This window comes from Perca flavescens, chromosome 16, assembly GCF_004354835.1.
Source record: "Perca flavescens isolate YP-PL-M2 chromosome 16, PFLA_1.0, whole genome shotgun sequence".
NCBI lineage: Eukaryota > Metazoa > Chordata > Actinopteri > Perciformes > Percidae > Perca > Perca flavescens.
In genome coordinates, this window is record NC_041346.1 from 19,660,713 (window position 1) to 19,680,058 (window position 19,346).

At 38.0% G+C, this 19,346-nt stretch overlaps 1 protein-coding gene across 1 annotated transcript in view; it reads right to left on the bottom strand.

Annotated features, from left to right (window-relative positions):
- Window positions 1–19,346, bottom strand: part of astn2 (astrotactin 2) — a 295,245-nt gene that overhangs the window by 139,923 nt on the left and 135,976 nt on the right. Inside the window, exons 10-12 of the mRNA XM_028602252.1 lie at window positions 18,053–18,160; window positions 13,913–14,059; window positions 8,643–8,810 (exon numbers count right to left, since the gene is read on the bottom strand). Coding sequence (XP_028458053.1) covers window positions 8,643–8,810; window positions 13,913–14,059; window positions 18,053–18,160 — 423 coding nt within the window. The remainder of the gene's footprint in view (window positions 1–8,642; window positions 8,811–13,912; window positions 14,060–18,052; window positions 18,161–19,346) is intronic.

The window sequence follows — 19,346 nt, forward strand, 5'->3', positions numbered from 1 at the left end:
ACCATGTTGTCGGCCTAATTTAGAGCTAATCACCTGTGATTGGAAATGGCCATTTGATGACAACAATTATCTAACTGTGCTCACACAGTCCTTTCCCTTCCCATTCCAGCCAGATTTCTACAGACACACAACCTGATCCTGCACATGGGGATAGTACCATCTAGAATAAACACCAATATTAGATTGCCAATAAAATGTATCAACATTATGTGCCTGTTGAGTCCTCGTTCTCCACCTCTTTCCTTTGCTCTCTCACTGTAACCATCCTTCTGTTCTAAATCAAGAGCCAAAAATGTAAAGCAGTTCAAGTGGCAATCACTTGAGAACACAAATCAATTCTCTTCACTCTTCCACCTGTATAACAAACCTAATACTGTGTTTCATAATAATGATTTCTAGTATCTCACTGTGGCCGTGTGGATGAACTTAACATTTTAAGGTTCATGGTACAGAGACAGAAAAGAGTTATTGTTGTCCTTATGCAAATTTACTCTTGTTATAAAATTTCTAGGAGGAGAAGCCATTCTGCCCAAGGTCTTTGGGCTCAACAGAAGACTCACAGGAGTATGTGTGTGTGCACATGCAAGTAATGTATGCATTTGATGGAAGGCTAAAGCAGGAGAATACATTAACACCCCAGCAGTTTCAGTTCCAATTAGGTGAGATTGGAGGAAATGAGGAAAACAAAGGCAGCTAAGGAGGTTCCCAGGTCTTAACGGGGTTAGTTATGATGATAGAAGGAAAGGTTATGGACTATTCCTCCTTAGTATGGCGTATAACTATATGAGATAGGACACCCTGACTAATAATGTAATAACTCATATTAATAAAGTGTTTACTTGTGTCATCACTTTATCATGGCTACATCATCGGTTCAACTATTTCATATTATTTTTAAATTACAATCACCTATTATATAGTCACAATGTTATTATATATCCAGAAGCTGTTCCATGTCGTCTCCACAGCAGAGTACATTTTTGCTGATGACACAACTTAACTCTGCTGTGGAGACAACTTGGAACAGCTTCTGGATACTATGGAAAAGGAATTAAGCAGGATCAAGATCTGGTTTAATGAAAAAAAACATCAATCATCATTGAATTTTTTATTATTTTGTTCTTGTTTTTGTGTTTTTTTTGCTAAAGCCGACTGAGTTAAACATGGACACTAATGGATGCAAATTTAATTTCTATTATGAATAATTTTAGTGGGGATAGGACTAGAAAAGGTTTTAACTTCTTCCTACCTCTTTTGAACATGAAGAATATTATTGGAGTTGCTTATTTGTTGCTTATTTGTTGCAGATGATCTCGTTTGTTTTTCTTTTTTATTGCTTATAAGTTTTCCTTTGTGTTTGTATTTTTACATTTTCAATAAGTTGACAAAAAAAGATGTACAAAAAATGTTTTACATATATGGATGCATTGTATTCTCAACCCATTTACAGAGACATTTTATTACATCTTCAGTATTGGGCTGTTATGACATCATCAGTTGTTACAAAGTTGTAGTCTGCTAGATGCCATATAGCTATCAGGCAATAAAAACATCATGCCATTCATACACTAACCTCCACGCTAGCACTTGAGTCAGGGGGTGAAGGTGAAGGCAGAGAGGATTGATTATCCAGGCACATGGATACTGTGACTGGTAATCAACAGTGGCAGTCAACCAGTGTGACAGTGAAGCAGGATGATAGAGATGGTGTGAGAATGTTTGGTGAAACGAAACCCGCTTGTGATGATAGAGCACAAAGACAGATAGAAAAGTGTGACCGCCAGTGTGTTTGTGTCTATAGTTTGTATACATGTTTGGGAAAAAAAACTGATGGACTTGAATATATGTAAAATACAGTATGTTTCCTCATGAATTGTGGGCATTTTTAGATGATTAAATCGACAGCAGAAACAATGTGTTAAAGCCACCATATTTAATCAAATCTAAATGTAACCTTGGCAGCCACAATGGTAATATAAAGAAACACAGTGGTAGACAGCAATGCATGCTTACATACATAGATGTCGAACTGAAGAATTTAAATTTAGAATCTCTGTGCGAAAACCTACAGACAACACTAGGGCCAGCTTTTATTAGAATGAAGAAAAAAATCATACCCACGGGAGGTAGGTGAGCTGACAGTGCTGCAGCACTCCCACACCCATGTGGATGAGTTAGGCTATATAAAGTATATTATAGTATATTTTTTTTGATCGTGTTGCAACTTACTGTCACCTGCAATATATTTATCCTTTAAATTTTGTTAGTTTTACTTAGTTTTCTAATATTATGGTCAGGTTTTTCAAAGTATAGCACCGCCTACTAAAAGGCAAATGACAAAAATGCCCTTGACGATCCATTTTACACAAGTAGCCATTAATAGGTTTGGTTTTGTAAACCCAAAGATTGGGTTGATTATGCAACACTGATTGTTTTTTAAAATCTCCAACCTTCTAACCAACTAATTTAAGAGATAACAATCAATGCAGTGGATGTTAGGGGTGGCACGATTCACAAAACCCACGGTTCGGTTCATATCACGTTTTAGGGTCACGGTTTTTGGTTCTGTACGGTGCTTGTTAATTCAATTTCAATTAAATTTTATTTATAGTATCAATTGTTATTTTTTCTTTTAATCTTTAACACTCCAGAAATATACTTCAGCATATGATATTTAGCTTAATTATCCACAATGTAGGATACAGTATTAAAAAATCATTATATCATGTAATCATGCACAAAGAATATGACTTTACTTTAAGCACATTATTGGGACCAACTCTGAGGAAAGCTAGGTGAGATTTTGATACAGCAAGAGGGAAGACATTGATGATTTCAACAAGCGTTTCATTTATTTGGCAAAAAAAGGAGAATGTGTATTGCCATCTACAGGAACATATGTGTCTTTTTAGCACACAAAGATAGAGATATTACAGAATATCAATTGAAATAACTTGCATTTATCAAACTGCCAACTGCATTTATCAGTTAAACATTTTTTTGTATAGTTCTTTAAAAATAAAAAGCAAACTTGTTTTGGGGAGAATAAAATTACTCTGGGCTGAGTTTTCCTAGTAACCTTACCAAAAAGGCTCAGGATGCTGCAAATGTTGGTATAATATGAAAATGGCTGGTGTATTTAAGACAAAAAATAATAATTCATGAATGAATCGAATTTGAAAATGTCTGTCAGTGGCTTGTTGAGCTTTACATTGTTAATTTCCTATCCTGGCCAGGGCTGGGACACAAATTCATATGGTTTGATAAAGTACTTCTTGGACTTTAACTTATCATTTCACTTACAATAACAAGCGTAGCTGTCCTCAATTTAGGTCATCCTGTACGTCTCATCTCCGGTTTTTCCTGCATCCACCATGTGTGTTTGTGTGTGTGCGCGCATCAGTCGTGGGGGGAACTGAGCAGCCCCGCTCGCTGCAGAGAGCCAACAGGATTGAAACAGCAGCCGCTTCAGCGGCTTTAGAGTGAAAAACCGCAGCGTACATTGATGTTAAAATGTATACACGTTGGCAGGACGGTCTAAAATGTTTTGCACGGTCTTAACTGTACGTTTTGTTGATAACTTGTCCATAGAGCTGGGCAATATATCGATATTATATCGATATTGTGATATGAGACTAGATATCGTCTTAGATTTTGGATATCACAATATCGTAATATGGCATAAGTGTTGTCTTTTACTGGTTTTAAAGGTTGCATTACAGTAAAGTTATGTCATTTTCTGAACTTACCAGACTGTTGTAACTGTTCTATTATTTGCCTTTACCCACTTAGTCATTATATCCACATTACTGATGACTATTTATCAAAAATCTCATAGTGTAAATATTTTGTGAAAGCAGCAATAGTCAACACTACAATATCGTTGCGGTATCGAAATGGAGGTATTTGGTCAAAAATATTGTGATTTTTGATTTTCTCCTTATCGCCCAGCCCTACTTGTCCACACCTCTTATTTCACGTGAAATGGAAACACACTGTCTGAGGTCACATACAACGCACACATGCTCCGAACCGAGACAAGCGGACCGAACTGTTCGGATGTTTTTTCATGAACCGTGCCACCCCTAGTGGATGTACAGTATAACCCACAGGACACAGGGTGTTGGTTACTTTGTGGCACCAATATGCATGTCAAATTTCACAAGCATATCTGTATTTTGACCATTTTACAATGGGCAAACTAGACATTTCACTTTGTGGCAATTCAACAAAATGTCAAATGTCAAGCAAAGTCATGTTTCAACAGCCAGTTACATTCAAAGACCAGCAGTCCACGTGTGTATGGCAAGCAGCTTCTTTGTGTTTTCCATGTTTAATCAAGGCCTGTCCATGCAGGTGTTTGCCACTTGTCAAAAGGTAAAATACTTTGACAGTGCTTATTGTTGTTGCCACAATTGCAGCATGCTCAAAAATGTCAGTGCACAGACAGCAGTGCCTCCCTATGTGAATTACCCTTTGACATTTTACAACCAGTGGTTTGTAGTGTGGATGTGCTTGGATGAAAGTTTGTTTCAGGTATGCTGTGTGAAAGTGTGTGAGTGTGTGTGTATATCAATTAGTGCTACTGTACGGTTGCTCCATTGCATCCTAGAAGACAGTGACGGAAATAGAATGCTCTTTTAACACCTTTAATTTTGCTGCCGAGTGGATGTGGTTGCCCTGAGGAGATACAACATACTTGAGGGCAATTACTGATCAAATAATCTCGCTGCTGAAAAGGACAGATGGAAAGTCAAATAAATGGAGAAAGACAAGGAGACAAGGGGAAACAGAGGTAATAAAAATTGCCAAATGTATTGGGGTGTTGATGAATAAATGACTCCATCATTAAATTACAACCATTACTGATCTCACAACGCATAAACACACAGGGACTGATGGAAGCATATGCCAGTGTTTCCTCTAGAATTTTTATTTTTGTTACGTCAAAACGTACGGGCTTATCTACTAATGTTAGCTACCGACCGTTACCTTGAAACCATCCAGCAAATAGACGGTACCGTAGGGTGACTTAACGTCACCACTCATTTTACACACAGTTTAACAACAAAACTAAACGCTGAGTGAACATTACTAGCTACGTTTTTCATGTTGGTTTTGATCGGTATGCACCCTGTTACCTCTTGTTTCTGGTTTTGGGGAGCCACTCCCTGCAGGGCCAGACGTGATTAGACAGAATCGGCACTACCATGTGAAACGACCTTTGTCTGTGACCTGGGGTAAACCTAAAATCAGAGGTGTGTTTTTAATCAGAGACCCACAATTCCACAGGAATATAATTCGGAAACTGAGGTGATGTCGGCACTTCAATCTGTGACCCCGACAGGGGAAGCACGTTGAAGTCCGCTGTTTACAGCATATTGTTTGTCATGTCACATGACTTCTTCTTTTGTAACTCCGCAAGGAGAAGCATGAGATCAGTCCACTGTCAGCTGCAGTGTTTTATGTTTTATGTTTGATTGTGTTTTGTTTTGTCGTTTTCATGCAGTTTCATTAAACCTTTTGCTTAACTTTCAATTCGACCACAGCCTCTCCTTCCTCCTCCAGAAATTGAAGAACACGTCTTTTAGAAAATTCTTAACAGATGGTGACCCCGCGACGTGGATTTTTGGAGGATGAAAGAAAGAAATCTCTAACACAGGGCCCGAAATTGAAAGGTGAGCCAGAACCTGTTTTTATCGAAAATCTGCAAAAGTTAATTTAGAAAGATTTAGGTGGGAGAGATCAGCAGCGTCAAACTCGTAAGTCTATTAAAATCTGTACAAGTATTGATAAAGTAATGCCCAATTGAGAACTGCATTGAGAGCGATAAGTCAAGGGCAATGTATGTGATTGTGTGTGATTTGTATGGGTTAAAGCTTAAAAAGCCTGAAAGAAGGTCCATGGAAAAATGCACAGACCGACCGGGACGGGAAACCCGAGTAGCGTTTGATTCGCGTGCATTTTATTAGAAGTCCATTTGAGTTTGGCTGATTTTAGATTGTGATAAATTTTAAATATGAAGTGCACTAACTCGGTTACAGCGTTTGATTCGCGTGCAGTATTAGAGGATCGATTTGAACTCGACCGGGTTTAGACCAGTGAATAAATTTTAAATAGAAAGGCCCGGGGGACGGCGACAGAGAATAAGTCTTTGTGAAGGCACGGAAGAAAACATTAAGACTTTTTTAAAGCCAGCTTAACAGCTGTGGGGAAGTAGGACTTGGTAAGGCTGATTTTGCGGCGACGGCGGAAATAAAGCGCCATTGTATGGAAATAGGAAAATCAATTTAATAATAGGTATAGTCAAATTGTGTGAAAACACTTAGGAATTGTAAAGAAAGGCCTACTGTAAATACATTTTAAAAGAATTGTGGTGTTGGGATTTGAGTCTGCGGCAGCGACTCGCGCGCGCTGTGTGTGTTTTGTGAAAAATTGTAAAAAAGATTGTTTTGTTTAAATTGAGAGCGTGCAGCTCAGCGGTGGGGTTTATGGACGTGTTGAGGTTACAGACGCAGTTTGGTTGTGGATGTTCGTTTGTGTTGAGTTTTGCATTGGAAATTCCATTTCCTGAGTGGTATAACGAACAGCGACTCCATCTGATTCCAACAACCCCCACTAACCTGGAAAACGGTTTTAAAACAGTAACGTTAATACAGCGTGTCGGAGGAATACAGCGTCTCCTGCAACGGGAGTCAGAGGCAGAGGGACCATCACTGCAGCGTTCGCTAATGTTAGCTTCTTGTCTCATTCGGGGTCTGATAAACAGTAAATTCATCAAATTCAGTGTCCATAATGCTATTTTCCAATAAACTGTAGCGGTCATATTTCACGAGACCGGCGTGAGTGCAGATTTCATGTCGCGGCTTTTGTCGCTGTTTGTCACTTTGCCTAAGATTGAGTGACAAGTAGTACTCGCCCTGTTGTTTATTTGGTTGCCATGACTTTGCGAGTGATGACGTCCTGTCACTGTTCCAGTTGCTGACCCTAAGGGGAGAGAGAGCGGATGACAGTTTGCTTGAGTTCAGTAGAGCAGACTGCTCTGCAGAGTCATGTAATTATGACTTTATAACTTTTCATAAACAGCTGAAGGAGCGGCAGTGCGCGGTGTACATAGCGGAAACCCTGTTGTGCGTCTGCCCTATTTCTGATACCATGGTGGGCCGCCGCGGTAATATCAACATAGAGGAAACACTGATATGCACACGTGTCCGCACACATTAGGAATACACAAACACGTACGTGCCAACTCCATCTTTGGCATCTTCATGTGTACAGACTAAGTTGAGTTACTGGAGCTCTAATACATTATGCATCAGCCCTCAACATACCCTTGACCAGGGTGACATAAAATTCACATACATTACAGATGTAATCCATTCTAATGAGCTTAGACTTTATCTAGTTGGGCACAAAATACACAAGGGAGTTACGTTACTCAAGGGAAGATAAATACCATCATGCTGCACGCTCAGCTTTTGCTGGTAGTTTAAATGTCAGCACAAATAGGCACACAATTGTAAGAGCTGATTGTGTATACTGCAGTGGAGGCTGGGGATTATTTACCTGGATGGGGCAACAGGCACGGAGGGCTTCTGCTTACACACTAATAATGTTGTTGTCTATCTTGTTGTACTACGCTTTGACACCATCTATAGAAATATGTTACATTTACTCAACAATTAGTATAAGAAAAGCAAACACGCTCCAGCCACAATTACTAATAGCATTAACAATTGCAGGGACAGGCTCTCTTGTGTGGGCCCTTGACTGGCAATTGGTTTTAGGATGCTGTCTTCTGCGCCCTTATTACACCCATTTACTTGTATCAAAAGGAGGCAGGATCAAGAGTAAACCAAGTGTTGAGTTAATGTGTGTTTTATTTCCAAAAAAATGTGTACTTTATTTTGTTGTAATATCATGTTGATACAATGATACAATAGGTATTTTAGTTTGTTTTTGTTATCCCCAAATTGCTAATTTTGCATTTCATAATGCTTTTATGGTTTAACATGTCATACATTCTTTTAGTTGTTTAATTAAACCAAGTAAATATAAAACTATCTTTATAAGAAATTCTGAGTAGAAATTGGGGAATGTATACATACAGTTTTATTTATATTTTACAAATTACTTTGTAGTTCTTCTCATACTGTAGAACTTTAAGTAATATCAAAGGGCTTTAAAAGTAAAATGTAAAAAATACATTTGATAATAATTTATTTACTTGCTGACTGAGATACACTTATGGCTGGTGATAATAACTACACAAATCTGAATCCAACTATTAATGCTTTAACTACTGCATGACAAATATTAATATGAACACTTTCTCACTGACATTTAAAAAAAAAGGTTAAATGTGCATAAAGCAGTCCCATCAGACTCCTCCAAAGACTTTATTCAGATCACAAACACTGAAATTCATTTATGAAGGTAACCCTGTAGCAAAAAGTAGCTGTCCTTCTGTCCTCAACATTGCAGTCCTTGCAATTACCACAACATAAAAGAGATTCAAATGCTTATATTTTCTTCTAATCAACATACTCAATATGGCTTGAAATATAGCTTTAAAATTACATTTTAACAAGTGCATAGAATTTCAAGTTGACTCAATGTCATGCGTGTTTGTATGGACTAACCTGTGTCCTGATCACAAATCTGCTCGCAGGGCTCAGTGGTCCTCTGGCCGCAGTAGTCCAGGACCCATTGTGTGGACGAATTGGTCTGATAGTAGAGGGTTAGCTTGGCTGGGTTTAGCCAATTAGAAACATCCAGGAAGCTGCCCATGCTCACCACAAAACTACTTCCTGTAAAGAAAAGAATTTTTTATTTTTATTTTGCATGTATAAAAAACAAACAATAAAAAGGTTGAAATAAGCTTGATTGTTTGGTATTTTTAAAGGCTCGTTTCCTGGTTCTATTGCAAAACCAATTGGGAAGTATCTAATTCTTTTGTTTTCATTGTAGTTTTAATTCCCCTCCTGACCAGGCTGAATTTAAATGAGAAAATTAAGACCTATAATGTGTGTATTGATGGGATTTCCTTGGTAATTGCAGTAGAGGGGCTAAAAGAGTTTCACGAGTCAATCAGTAAAGGCTATGCTCATTGACGCTGACTTACCTTTCTTTCTTACTGCTCCCAGACCAATCGTTAAACTCTGATCGTGAACAAGATTATCCCTAATTGATGCCAATGACTTTTGGTTCCAAAGGGAGCTTCGGGGAGATTGTGCTTCAACCCTCTGGTGAACACAAAGATTCTTATACATTTCTATTATGTGTATAGTGCTGGGTTGTGAAAGGTACATTTGCGGAAGCATTTGCAGTGAGTATACATTTCTGTTCAAGTAAAAATGTACTTCAAAAACCAGTTTAGGACATACAGATAGCAATTGTGAGATTAAAAAGCATCCACACATATTCTGTATTATGACATAAAAAACCCTGTAAAGGTAGTCTCCAGGCTGTTTTTTTTAAAGAGAGGATTAATGCAGATAGAAAAGCTTAGACAGTAGCCAGTACAGTAAATCTGAGTCACAGGAAAAAGTTACAAGGCCAATGCCCTGCAGTAAAATACACAACTCAGAAGAAATACACCACAAAGAATGCATATAAAGAACTATCCTAAGTCTCATTTATTCTTTCAGTTTTTTTTCCTTTCTTACCATTTTAGTTGTTCCAAATTCAAAATAGAATACACTGCCATGTGCCTCTTCGTACACATATGAAGTCACCGGCTGCTTCTTTTCATTTGACAGAAATCTGTTTCACTGTTTCATTGAGTGACAAAAATACACTCAATTCTACGTATTGTCTCTGACTACCTGGCAAACTCGACTGAAGCCACTCAACTTGACTGTGTAACAGCCCTGCAGTGTTGCATTTAAGTAAATATTGCATTGCCTCTAGTCATTATTCTGCTGCACCTAGAGTATAGACTGAAGTGAAGTTGAAGTGTGTCCACCTCAGATGGTGAAGTGAAAAGTCTGTGGAAATATGAGCAGCATACTGTAAGATCTTGTTTCATTGTGCCTGACATTAAAAACATTGTAAAAATACTTACTGGATGAGGTGGTTCAAAATGTTGGGCTATCAAGGACTGCATGTTTTCTTGGTACTGCACACTATAATGCATTTTTGTATGAGTAAATATTAAACAATCATATCCTGCCACTCCCTTAGAAACAAGGGTTCCTGTTGTTTTTTTGAAAATGAATTATCCAGAACCCACCAAAATTCCCAAAAAGCTGAAATGCACACACAATTCTTCAGATGGGATCCCTAAAAGCATCTCCCAGGTCAAGACCATTCCTGCAGCACTGCAGTTAGTGAACAGAACTGCCAGTAGCCCTCATTTGCTGAGAGAGTGGAAAAATCTAATGGTCTTAGCTCACACAGTGAGGAGGCAATTGTTAGATTGTGGGTTGGTTTCTCTGAGACCTGTGAAAAAAAACCTCCTGAGCAGTAAGAACATTCCTGATTGCTGGCAATTTCGATGTGCATATTGTAAATTGAGTGCAAAACATAGAGGGAATTATTTTGTTAGAATAAACCCCTTTCAGCGGTTTGGGAAAATATTTGGAATAGAAAGCAGGGCATCTCTGTCATGGCAACATAGAAGTAAAGAAACTGTGCACATCTAGCAGTTGTCTTTGTATCGAACATATGCAACAATTGTCCCCCAACCCCCCCAAAAAAGGAGCCATTTACACTGACTGACACCTTATTAATAATCATTGTTTGCATTATTTAAGCATAACTAAATGACAGATTATTCCTTATACTTCTTAGTAAATTATGCTTTTGTCTGATTCTATTACCACCTTCAGACTTTAATTTCAATTAAGTTATTCATAACCTCTCTCTGATTATCTTTTGTCACATAAGAAAAATCTCTTTCCTACACCTAATATTAAAAATGTAATTCCTCCTTAGTTTGTAAAAATCCAATTATTCACTTCACACAAAAAGGAATATTAAGTATTAAGCTTATTAACATAGATATATTTAATTCCACCCATATTAGATTTAACAATGAGTTGGTCATGATGTTGACTTAACAAGTCTGTTATTCTTCTATCAAGTTCTTCATGCTACCTACCTACATATTAGCTTCTGTGTTTAAAAAAGCACTTTGAGTAGTCGTTAAGACTAGAAAAGCGCTATATAAATACAGGCTATTTACATTTACCATCTCCTGTCATGTCTCACCTGTCTCATCGTCACCCCTGTTCAGTTTGCTGACCTCATCATTCATTATTTCCCCAGTATAAAGAGTAGTTTACAGTGGGTAGCTCACATCATGCATGTCAAATCATATGCCTTGTAGCAATTGCTGCCTGTCTGCCTGTTCCTATCCTGGAGTAACTTAAATTCATACCTGGCTTGCCAGTTTGGATTTGCTGTGTTTGTTGTATCTGTTGTATTTGTATGTTTGGTTGCCCTGCCTGCCTGCATGTTGCCGACTGCATGCTTGCCAGACTAACGGGTTAAGCTGCCTTTAATCACATCTGCTCTGCCTTAGGTGTCTGCTTTTCTGAGTCCAATTCCAGTATACACACGTTTGCAGAGCAACAACAAAACCTAAAGTAAAAAGCTCTGCTTAAAAAAAACGCTGTATGGAACACACAACATACTGAGGATTGATGTTCCTGTTCTTAGAGCCTAACCTGTATTGGGGCTAAAATGAAAAGATTGTCCTGAGTGGCACTAAATAAAAAGCCATGGATTCATCAACATTAAAATAATGAACTCTCTGGCGATTGTGAATATCCATGGCAGATTTCATCAAACTCCTACCATTAATTGTTTATATTTTATGTCAAAAGTGGAGAACTAAGCACTGGGTCACAGGTCAGCTCAAGGAGCATCCAAACTTTTGAGAAGTCTTGTGTATGAGTGGAAAGTCTGCCTTGTTAGTACTGGTAGAGCAAAGGTTAGGAGGTCAGAGATAATCATTCTACAAGGACTACTATGTACATATTATATTTCATAGCACGCTGACTAACAGTAAACATATCTTGCAATGTATAGTGTAGTGTAGTCTAAACCTCTGACTTTCATGAAATCTAAAAAAGTCTCTCAGGAAATTGTCAAACCAAGATGATGATCTGATGAATAGGATATTCATTTTGCATCAAGTTTGTCTTAGATATATATTTTATTTTAGTTTTGAAAATTGTATTTCAGCTCCAAATTCATTCAGATTAAGGCATTATAATTCTTAAAATAAAGGCAGAATATCTGTGCATGACTCATACAACTGGTCTGGACCACTCTTGAATTCTGTACATACAGTAAGAGGAAATTCAATCACTTATACATGCCACTGAAGAAAAAATCTCTTCCTAAGAGTGATGTTTGCATGAGGCCCAATGTTTTTGGGATTTGACAAAAGCCAATGATACTGTGTGTGACGTGATGTTTTCAGGTGTTCATCTTACATGCAATTACAAAGTATACTTTAGAAGTTGGAAGTTTTGTGTACTGTTCCTTCTTCTATTGTGTGTCCATGTGCAAACAAATTGTGTGTGTGTGTGTGCGGACTAGAAATGAGGCCCCAGCGGCAAGGAGCACCTGATCGACTGATATGTGAATGCTTTCAGAGATATGGCAATCATTAGTTAAATTGCCTCAGCTCTTCACTCCCTCTTACATCACTTAACTCCTTGCACATTTTCCACATTGGCCTCTCTTAACTCCCAGCAAGGTTTATAATACTGTGCTATCTTGCCAAACACAGAACAAATGTACAATTATCCCACAGCCAACGGGTAATTTAAAACACACTCAGTGGGACAAACATCTAAGCAGTTGTCTGGGCACCTACATATTTGATTATCCTGAATTGATTTTATTTTTTTTGTAAAAAAGTTTTTGTGTAGTTTCACGTTAGCATGTAAATTGACAGAAGACAGTATTTACAACTCAATTTCCTTCTATTTATTCTGCTTTCTTCACAACATGTTGTTTGTATGCCACACACACAGCTTGCTACTGTATACAGCATGAATAAAACAGAAATAAACCTTGGAGTACTTCTGTCAAATTAGTGAAATAGAATGTTTGTGTCAACTGAAAAGATGATAGAAGAAGAAGCATATATAGAAAATGTTAGTATTACAATCTACTGTGTGCAGTCACATGTAATAAAGTCTGCACACTGAAAGCTCCCGCTGCAAAAAAAATCATATTTTGAGCACACTGCTCTTCATCAGTCTGATGGCTCAAAATGTCATTCAGCGGTTTGTGGTGACAATAAATCTTTTTTCCCCCCATTGGGAGCTTTCAGTGTGTGGGCTTTAATGTCCTGATTGTTGCTCATTTTTTGGTTCCAGCACATGATTTACTTTTTGTTGGATGGATGTGTGTCTTTTGTACTTTATCAGTGGTGCAGATGGACACTGACACTAAAAAAGCATTAAAATTGAAAACCACAAATAACGGAGGGGGGAGGGGGGATTTTACTGCAAGCCATTTGTAAATAGAAACAGAGGAAGCATTTAGAGCTGTCCCTGGTCCATTAGCTGTTCCTCCAAACAAAACAAAAACTATACAAATTACATAATATCTTTCACCACTCAATAACAGTGTGTACTGGACAGTCATCCCTGCAGCATGCTGCTTGAAGGACAACTGTTTCAATTGTAGCTTGGAAAAAAAACTAAAAAAGAAAGGTGTACCATGATGCATATGGCTATTAGGATAACATGCTTCACAAATATATATCCTTTTTTAGCTTCATAAATGAAGCCCTACATTGCCCAAGGCTGAGGTAGGGACATCATATCCAACTACAATTTCTGTGGGTGCAAGTCATACCTTATTTTACTGTCTTTTTAGTTCAATAAAGTAAACAGATACAAGGCTAAGTGAGTCAAACTGATTGTGTTTTGTGTGTGTTGCTTACCATCCGCAACAAAATGCTCCGGCACATGTAGGGTAACCTTGACAGTGAGGGGACAGGAATCCTGTGTAGCATAGACAATGGCAATGACACATGTGCTGATGGTAATCAACGTCAGGGTGACCTTGTTTAGAGGACTGTGTGGGTGGCCTAGAGGCAGAGAAAGAGAAAAAGGTAAAAAAGTTAACAGTTTGACAGAAGCCCTTTCGTTTTGATCAGGGTCTCAAACAGATGACTGTATTTGACCATCATTGATAGGAAGAGCTTTTGCACACAGGGACGTAATACACACAGACACAGACACATAACACAGACCTCAAACTAAATCATCCAGCACTATGCTTTGTTGAAAATACAGCCTCTGAGTCTCCGTCAATCCTTGAAAATGTAGCTAGTTAATTGTACTTTTGATATACGAATCTAACCCAGGTTCAAGTTTGGCTTCTTTCTTTGGCAGAACAGCCCAGAATCATTCCTCAGCGTGATATATGATCTTATTGCTACTGACAGGGTTATAGATTGGTTGTTTTGGTTGCCCTTTGGCTCTGTCAGAGCTCCCATTTCCAAGCCAGATACAGGGAATGAAATTAGCCTCTTAACCTCTGTCTACTGATATTTATCATGGGAGCGAGGTCGGCATTTTGAAGGGGGGCTTACTGGGATGTGATAGGGATATGGTAGTGATAGCACTGGTTTGGAAACACTGTTCTAACTAGATTTGTTTTAAATATCACACAATGTCTCAGAATTTGCAGGCTTTAGAAAATGTGTGATTCTGCCCAGTGTGCACCCTGCACTATACAGGTGTGTTGTAAAAGTCAATAGTAATAGTAGGCCTATTGTTGTTTCCCTGTTCTGAGCAGTGGACATACAAATGTCCTTTTTGCTGATAAGAGTTATGTTACTAGATCAGTGGATACATCAGAAAAACAGAGCCACATAATTCCAGATGTTTTACATTGTCCAACTGCAATGTTTTTTTTTTTTTAAGATAATTTTTTGGGCATTTTAGGCCCCCACTAGGACAGCTGAAGACATAAAAGTGGAGAGAGAGGGGGAATGACATGCAGCAAAGGGCCGCAGGTCGGAGCCGAACCCGTGGTCACTGTGTCAAGGAGTAAACCTTTATACATGGGCGCACGCTCCACCAGGTGAGCTACCCAGGCACCCTTGTGGTGTGTTTTTATCAATCGCTGATGCAATGTGCAAATGGTCAAATGGATTGAAATGAACATTGAACACACCATCATAAAAACAAGTTCAATAAGTAACCACCTGGGACAGGAGAGTCCAGTGAATTTCATACAAAGTTTAGAAATGCATCTCAAGGTCAAAAACAGGGAGACAAAGTTAGGATAATGAGTCCTCGTGTACTGAATCACGTCTACCACAGTCACGATGTTGTGAAGGAACAACAGCTGTCTGTGGCAAACATGGCAGAGCTGCTAATCCCTTTGGGGTGTGGGTGGTGTCACTGGGCTCGTGAAGGGGTCTCTCAATTACTATAAAAGCCTACTGAGTAGACAAAGGCATGTCCACTCACGATGGTAAACACTTACTTTATGGCCACAAACCAAGCACCTATCAGTGCGCTCATACACGCACAGAAACAGAGACACATACACAAATACACAAGTGAATGCAAAGCAACAAGCAAATACAATACACATAGCAACCCTAAAGCTTAAAAGCTTAAGTTCAACTTACAACTTCTTCATTCTATTTATTTCCCTCTCCCCATCTTCTAGAGAAAGTATAACCTTTTTACACAGGTTGTAACTTTAACAGAGATCATGGTCATGGGTGTTATGTTTTATATATAACAATGCTGAAAAATATTTATTATATTCAGGAAAAATAAAGGATTGAGTTCTTCAATTCAAAATTAAGTCATCACCATTACATATGATGTACACAAAATAATGGGTTTTAAATAAACTTTGTAGGAAATTAGTAACATTTCCACCATGGGAATCTAGTTATAGTTTTATTTCCCTGGGTTGTAAGTCCTGCTTCGCAAAAACATTGCTGCCCTTGACCAGAGGTGTATAAAGTACTAAAGAACCATACTTGAGTAAAAGTACAAGTGCTCTATCAAAAAAGTGACTTGAGTAGAAGTAGAAGTGCTCTTTAAGCACAACACTTAAGTAGAAGTACTAAAAGATTCAACATTTTTTGTACTTAAGTATTGCAAGTAGTTTATTTTAAAATGTACTACTCAAGTACTGAAAGTAAAAGTATTGTGTTATTTAGTTATTCAAGAAAGCAGTCAAAAGTTTGAATATCATATTGTTTATATTATGTCAAATGTTTAGCCAAGGCTGTAGCCAAAAGGAATTAACAAATATTAATTATATTAAAAATAACCAATATTAACAAATACTGAAATAAAATGTAGAATTATCACACTGTGCAAATAAAATGAACATTGCACGAGCACAGTAACGATTGAAGCCCCAAAAAAGGTATCACACACTAGCTAGTAAGTAAGATATGCGATGTAGCGACAGGAAAGTTAGCAAGCTAGCAAAATACAGATAAACTAGCAGCTTCACATCACAGGGTCAAACGGTTAACATTTAGGACTCATTGCAGACTGAAACAACTCAGGAATAGCTTCATCTGCTGCAACAACAGCTAAATAGAAAGAGTACAAACTTACATCATCTCTGACCTCTGAACAGGCAACCGTAATGAAAAGAAACACGATGCAATCTCGGGGATTTCTTACATAATTAGCGTACGTAACTAACGTACACACACTAACCTACACAGTCTCCGTGAGGAATTCACAACAGTAACGAGTAACGATGCAGCACTTAAAAAAAATCTATCGGAGTAAAAGTATTTCATTCATCGAAAATATGTACTCAAGTAAAAGTGGAAGTAGGAGAAAAAAATAATACTCCAGTAGAGTACAGATACAGCCTTTTAGTACTTAAGTAGACTAGTGAAGTAGTTCTACTTCGTTACTATACAGCTCTGCCCCTGACACATTATTCTGCCTGCCCAGGAACTACAGAGGTAGATTTCTGTGCTGAATTTTAATGATTGGCAAAACATAACCAAGCCACATTTAAAAAGAAGAGCATGGTCACTGTCTTATTGTGGCTATTTACTAAAGCAAGCAAAACTCCAAAGAAAAGTGAAATATTTAGCTTTTCTAGCTTTTTTCTACCTCGGCACATCTCCTTTATTACATTGATTCAGACATCAAAGTCACGCAACTACAAACCTCAACACATTGACCTCTGTTTTATTCATCTCTACTGTGTTAAGAAGTTGTCACTTGTTTAATCTTTGACTTTGCCATCATTTGAATGGAATAGAATGCAATGACTACAAAGTTCAGGAGATTTTCTTGCTTTTAGTTCCGCCTCTCAGGTTGAACTTAACATACAGGCATAATTTACGTCAACAACTTACTCCTAACTCTTCTACTATGGAAACCAAAAAGGTCCAGACATATGGGCTCTGTAATAATAATAATGAGATTAATATATGAGACATTGCTTTTCCTCCTGCTACAGGGTACAGTGCTACGTGACAGTGAACTGCAGGCATGGGAAATAATAGGGAAACATGGATTTCCATTATTTTTCAATCACTATGTGGATACCCAAGTGAACTCACACGGACTAATTCTCTGTGTTTCATCCTCTTCAGGTCACTCACCCACATACACACAAATGCAAAATCCATATACAGTCTTCAATATCACATATCACTACGTGGGAAGGGAAGTTAAAATCATGCTTCCCATCAAAGTAATGTGACTCATCACCGAGCCTCCATTTACATCAGCTCATATATCTGCTTTGAGTGTCATTGAGCTGTGCCATGGTTCAGCACTTTAAACCCCACAGGGAATGTGCACGACTCCTTCCTACTTCCAGCTATACGCTGACAACTCCAGAAATGGCTAGCCTCATTTCACTCAGCTATAGGCTTATCTTCAACCCGAGTAAGTTTGGAATTCATTTGTTTTCAAAATGTTTTATTGAATTTAATTACCTTTTTACTTTATTGCTTTCTCAGCAGTATGCCATGGATAAAATGCTTCCCTCCTGTGTCAGTTCATGTGTTTAAAATGTAACACATTTATAACAATATACAACGATGTAAACCTGCATTCCCTCTCACCTTTGCTGCGCCTTCGTCCTCTGTGCTGTTCTGTGTAAAACTTCATTTGGCTGTCATCTTCAGGCTCTGACCCTGATTCCCCTTGAGGACCAAACACACCTCCAGGTGCTGGCAGTGAGAAGATAAGAGGGGAAAAGTGGAAAGAAATTGGTGAAGAATCAATCATCATATTTAAGGATACAATTATGCTGTAAAAAATGATTGGAAACTGGAAGGATAGCAACTCTTAACCAGTACGTTTTCAGGTAATCAATACTTGCACTCTGAACAAGACAAAACACAGGAAAGAAAAATGTGTAAGCTCTGTATGAACAAGACTGTATGAAAGATATTCAACACAGGTTAAAAATTCCATTTCAAGTTCAAATCAATTTAAATTCTGCTCAAAGTCAATTTAATTCAAATACCAACCATTCAGGACACTTCATTCACTCTAAATTTACGGACTCATTTGTGATGTCCACATGTAGCCCTGAAAAATAAATTACACACAACTTATTTTCCTTTTTAATGTGGTTGCTCTTCACCACCCATTGTTGTTATATTCAACCTCTATTGAGGAAGTAAGAAATTCCACTCCTCTCCAGACTTTCCTGCCCCTCCTTGTCTGATCTGGTTGGTAATTTGTCCATCGTTACCGTCTCTGGAGCTCAATTTGTTAATCAAATTGGGTCACATCCCCAGAGTATGTGCATGTCTGTTTTTAAGTCAGGGTGAGAGCAAGAGAGAGGTTGTGAGAGTAAAGAGGCTTTGTTTGTACTGCGCTGCCACTTTAACACCAAAACACACATCGCTGCTAAATGCACAGGGGCAGCCACAAAGTGATAATTGGCAGGGATTTGCAAAGTGTTAAGTCATTGATGGATAAATAAGTAATCTAAAATAAGCTAACATATGTATGGACGGCTTCAATTTTAAACCTGATATACCAGCGAGATTCTCACATGTTTATTACTGTAACTTACATAACACATTTGTCAGCATTGTTATAACAAAGCCAAAGTCACAGCCTGAAGAAGTGTCTTTATGCTAATAAAATCCATCTAATTTCCTCATGGTTGTACCTATGTTTTGCTTGAATAATCCCTAGGATCACAGTGATTATACTTCCTAATCTCCCAGAGTGGAAAGGGGATAATGGACAGAAAGAAAATCAATGCTTTTCTCTTGACTATGAAGGAGCATCTGAGAAAAAATTCTTCACCTGTTGACAACAAATTAAAACAAGGAAGCAGAAAAAAAAGAAAATGTAGGGTTGTGGTGTGATTCATATCATATCAGTGAGGACAGTTGA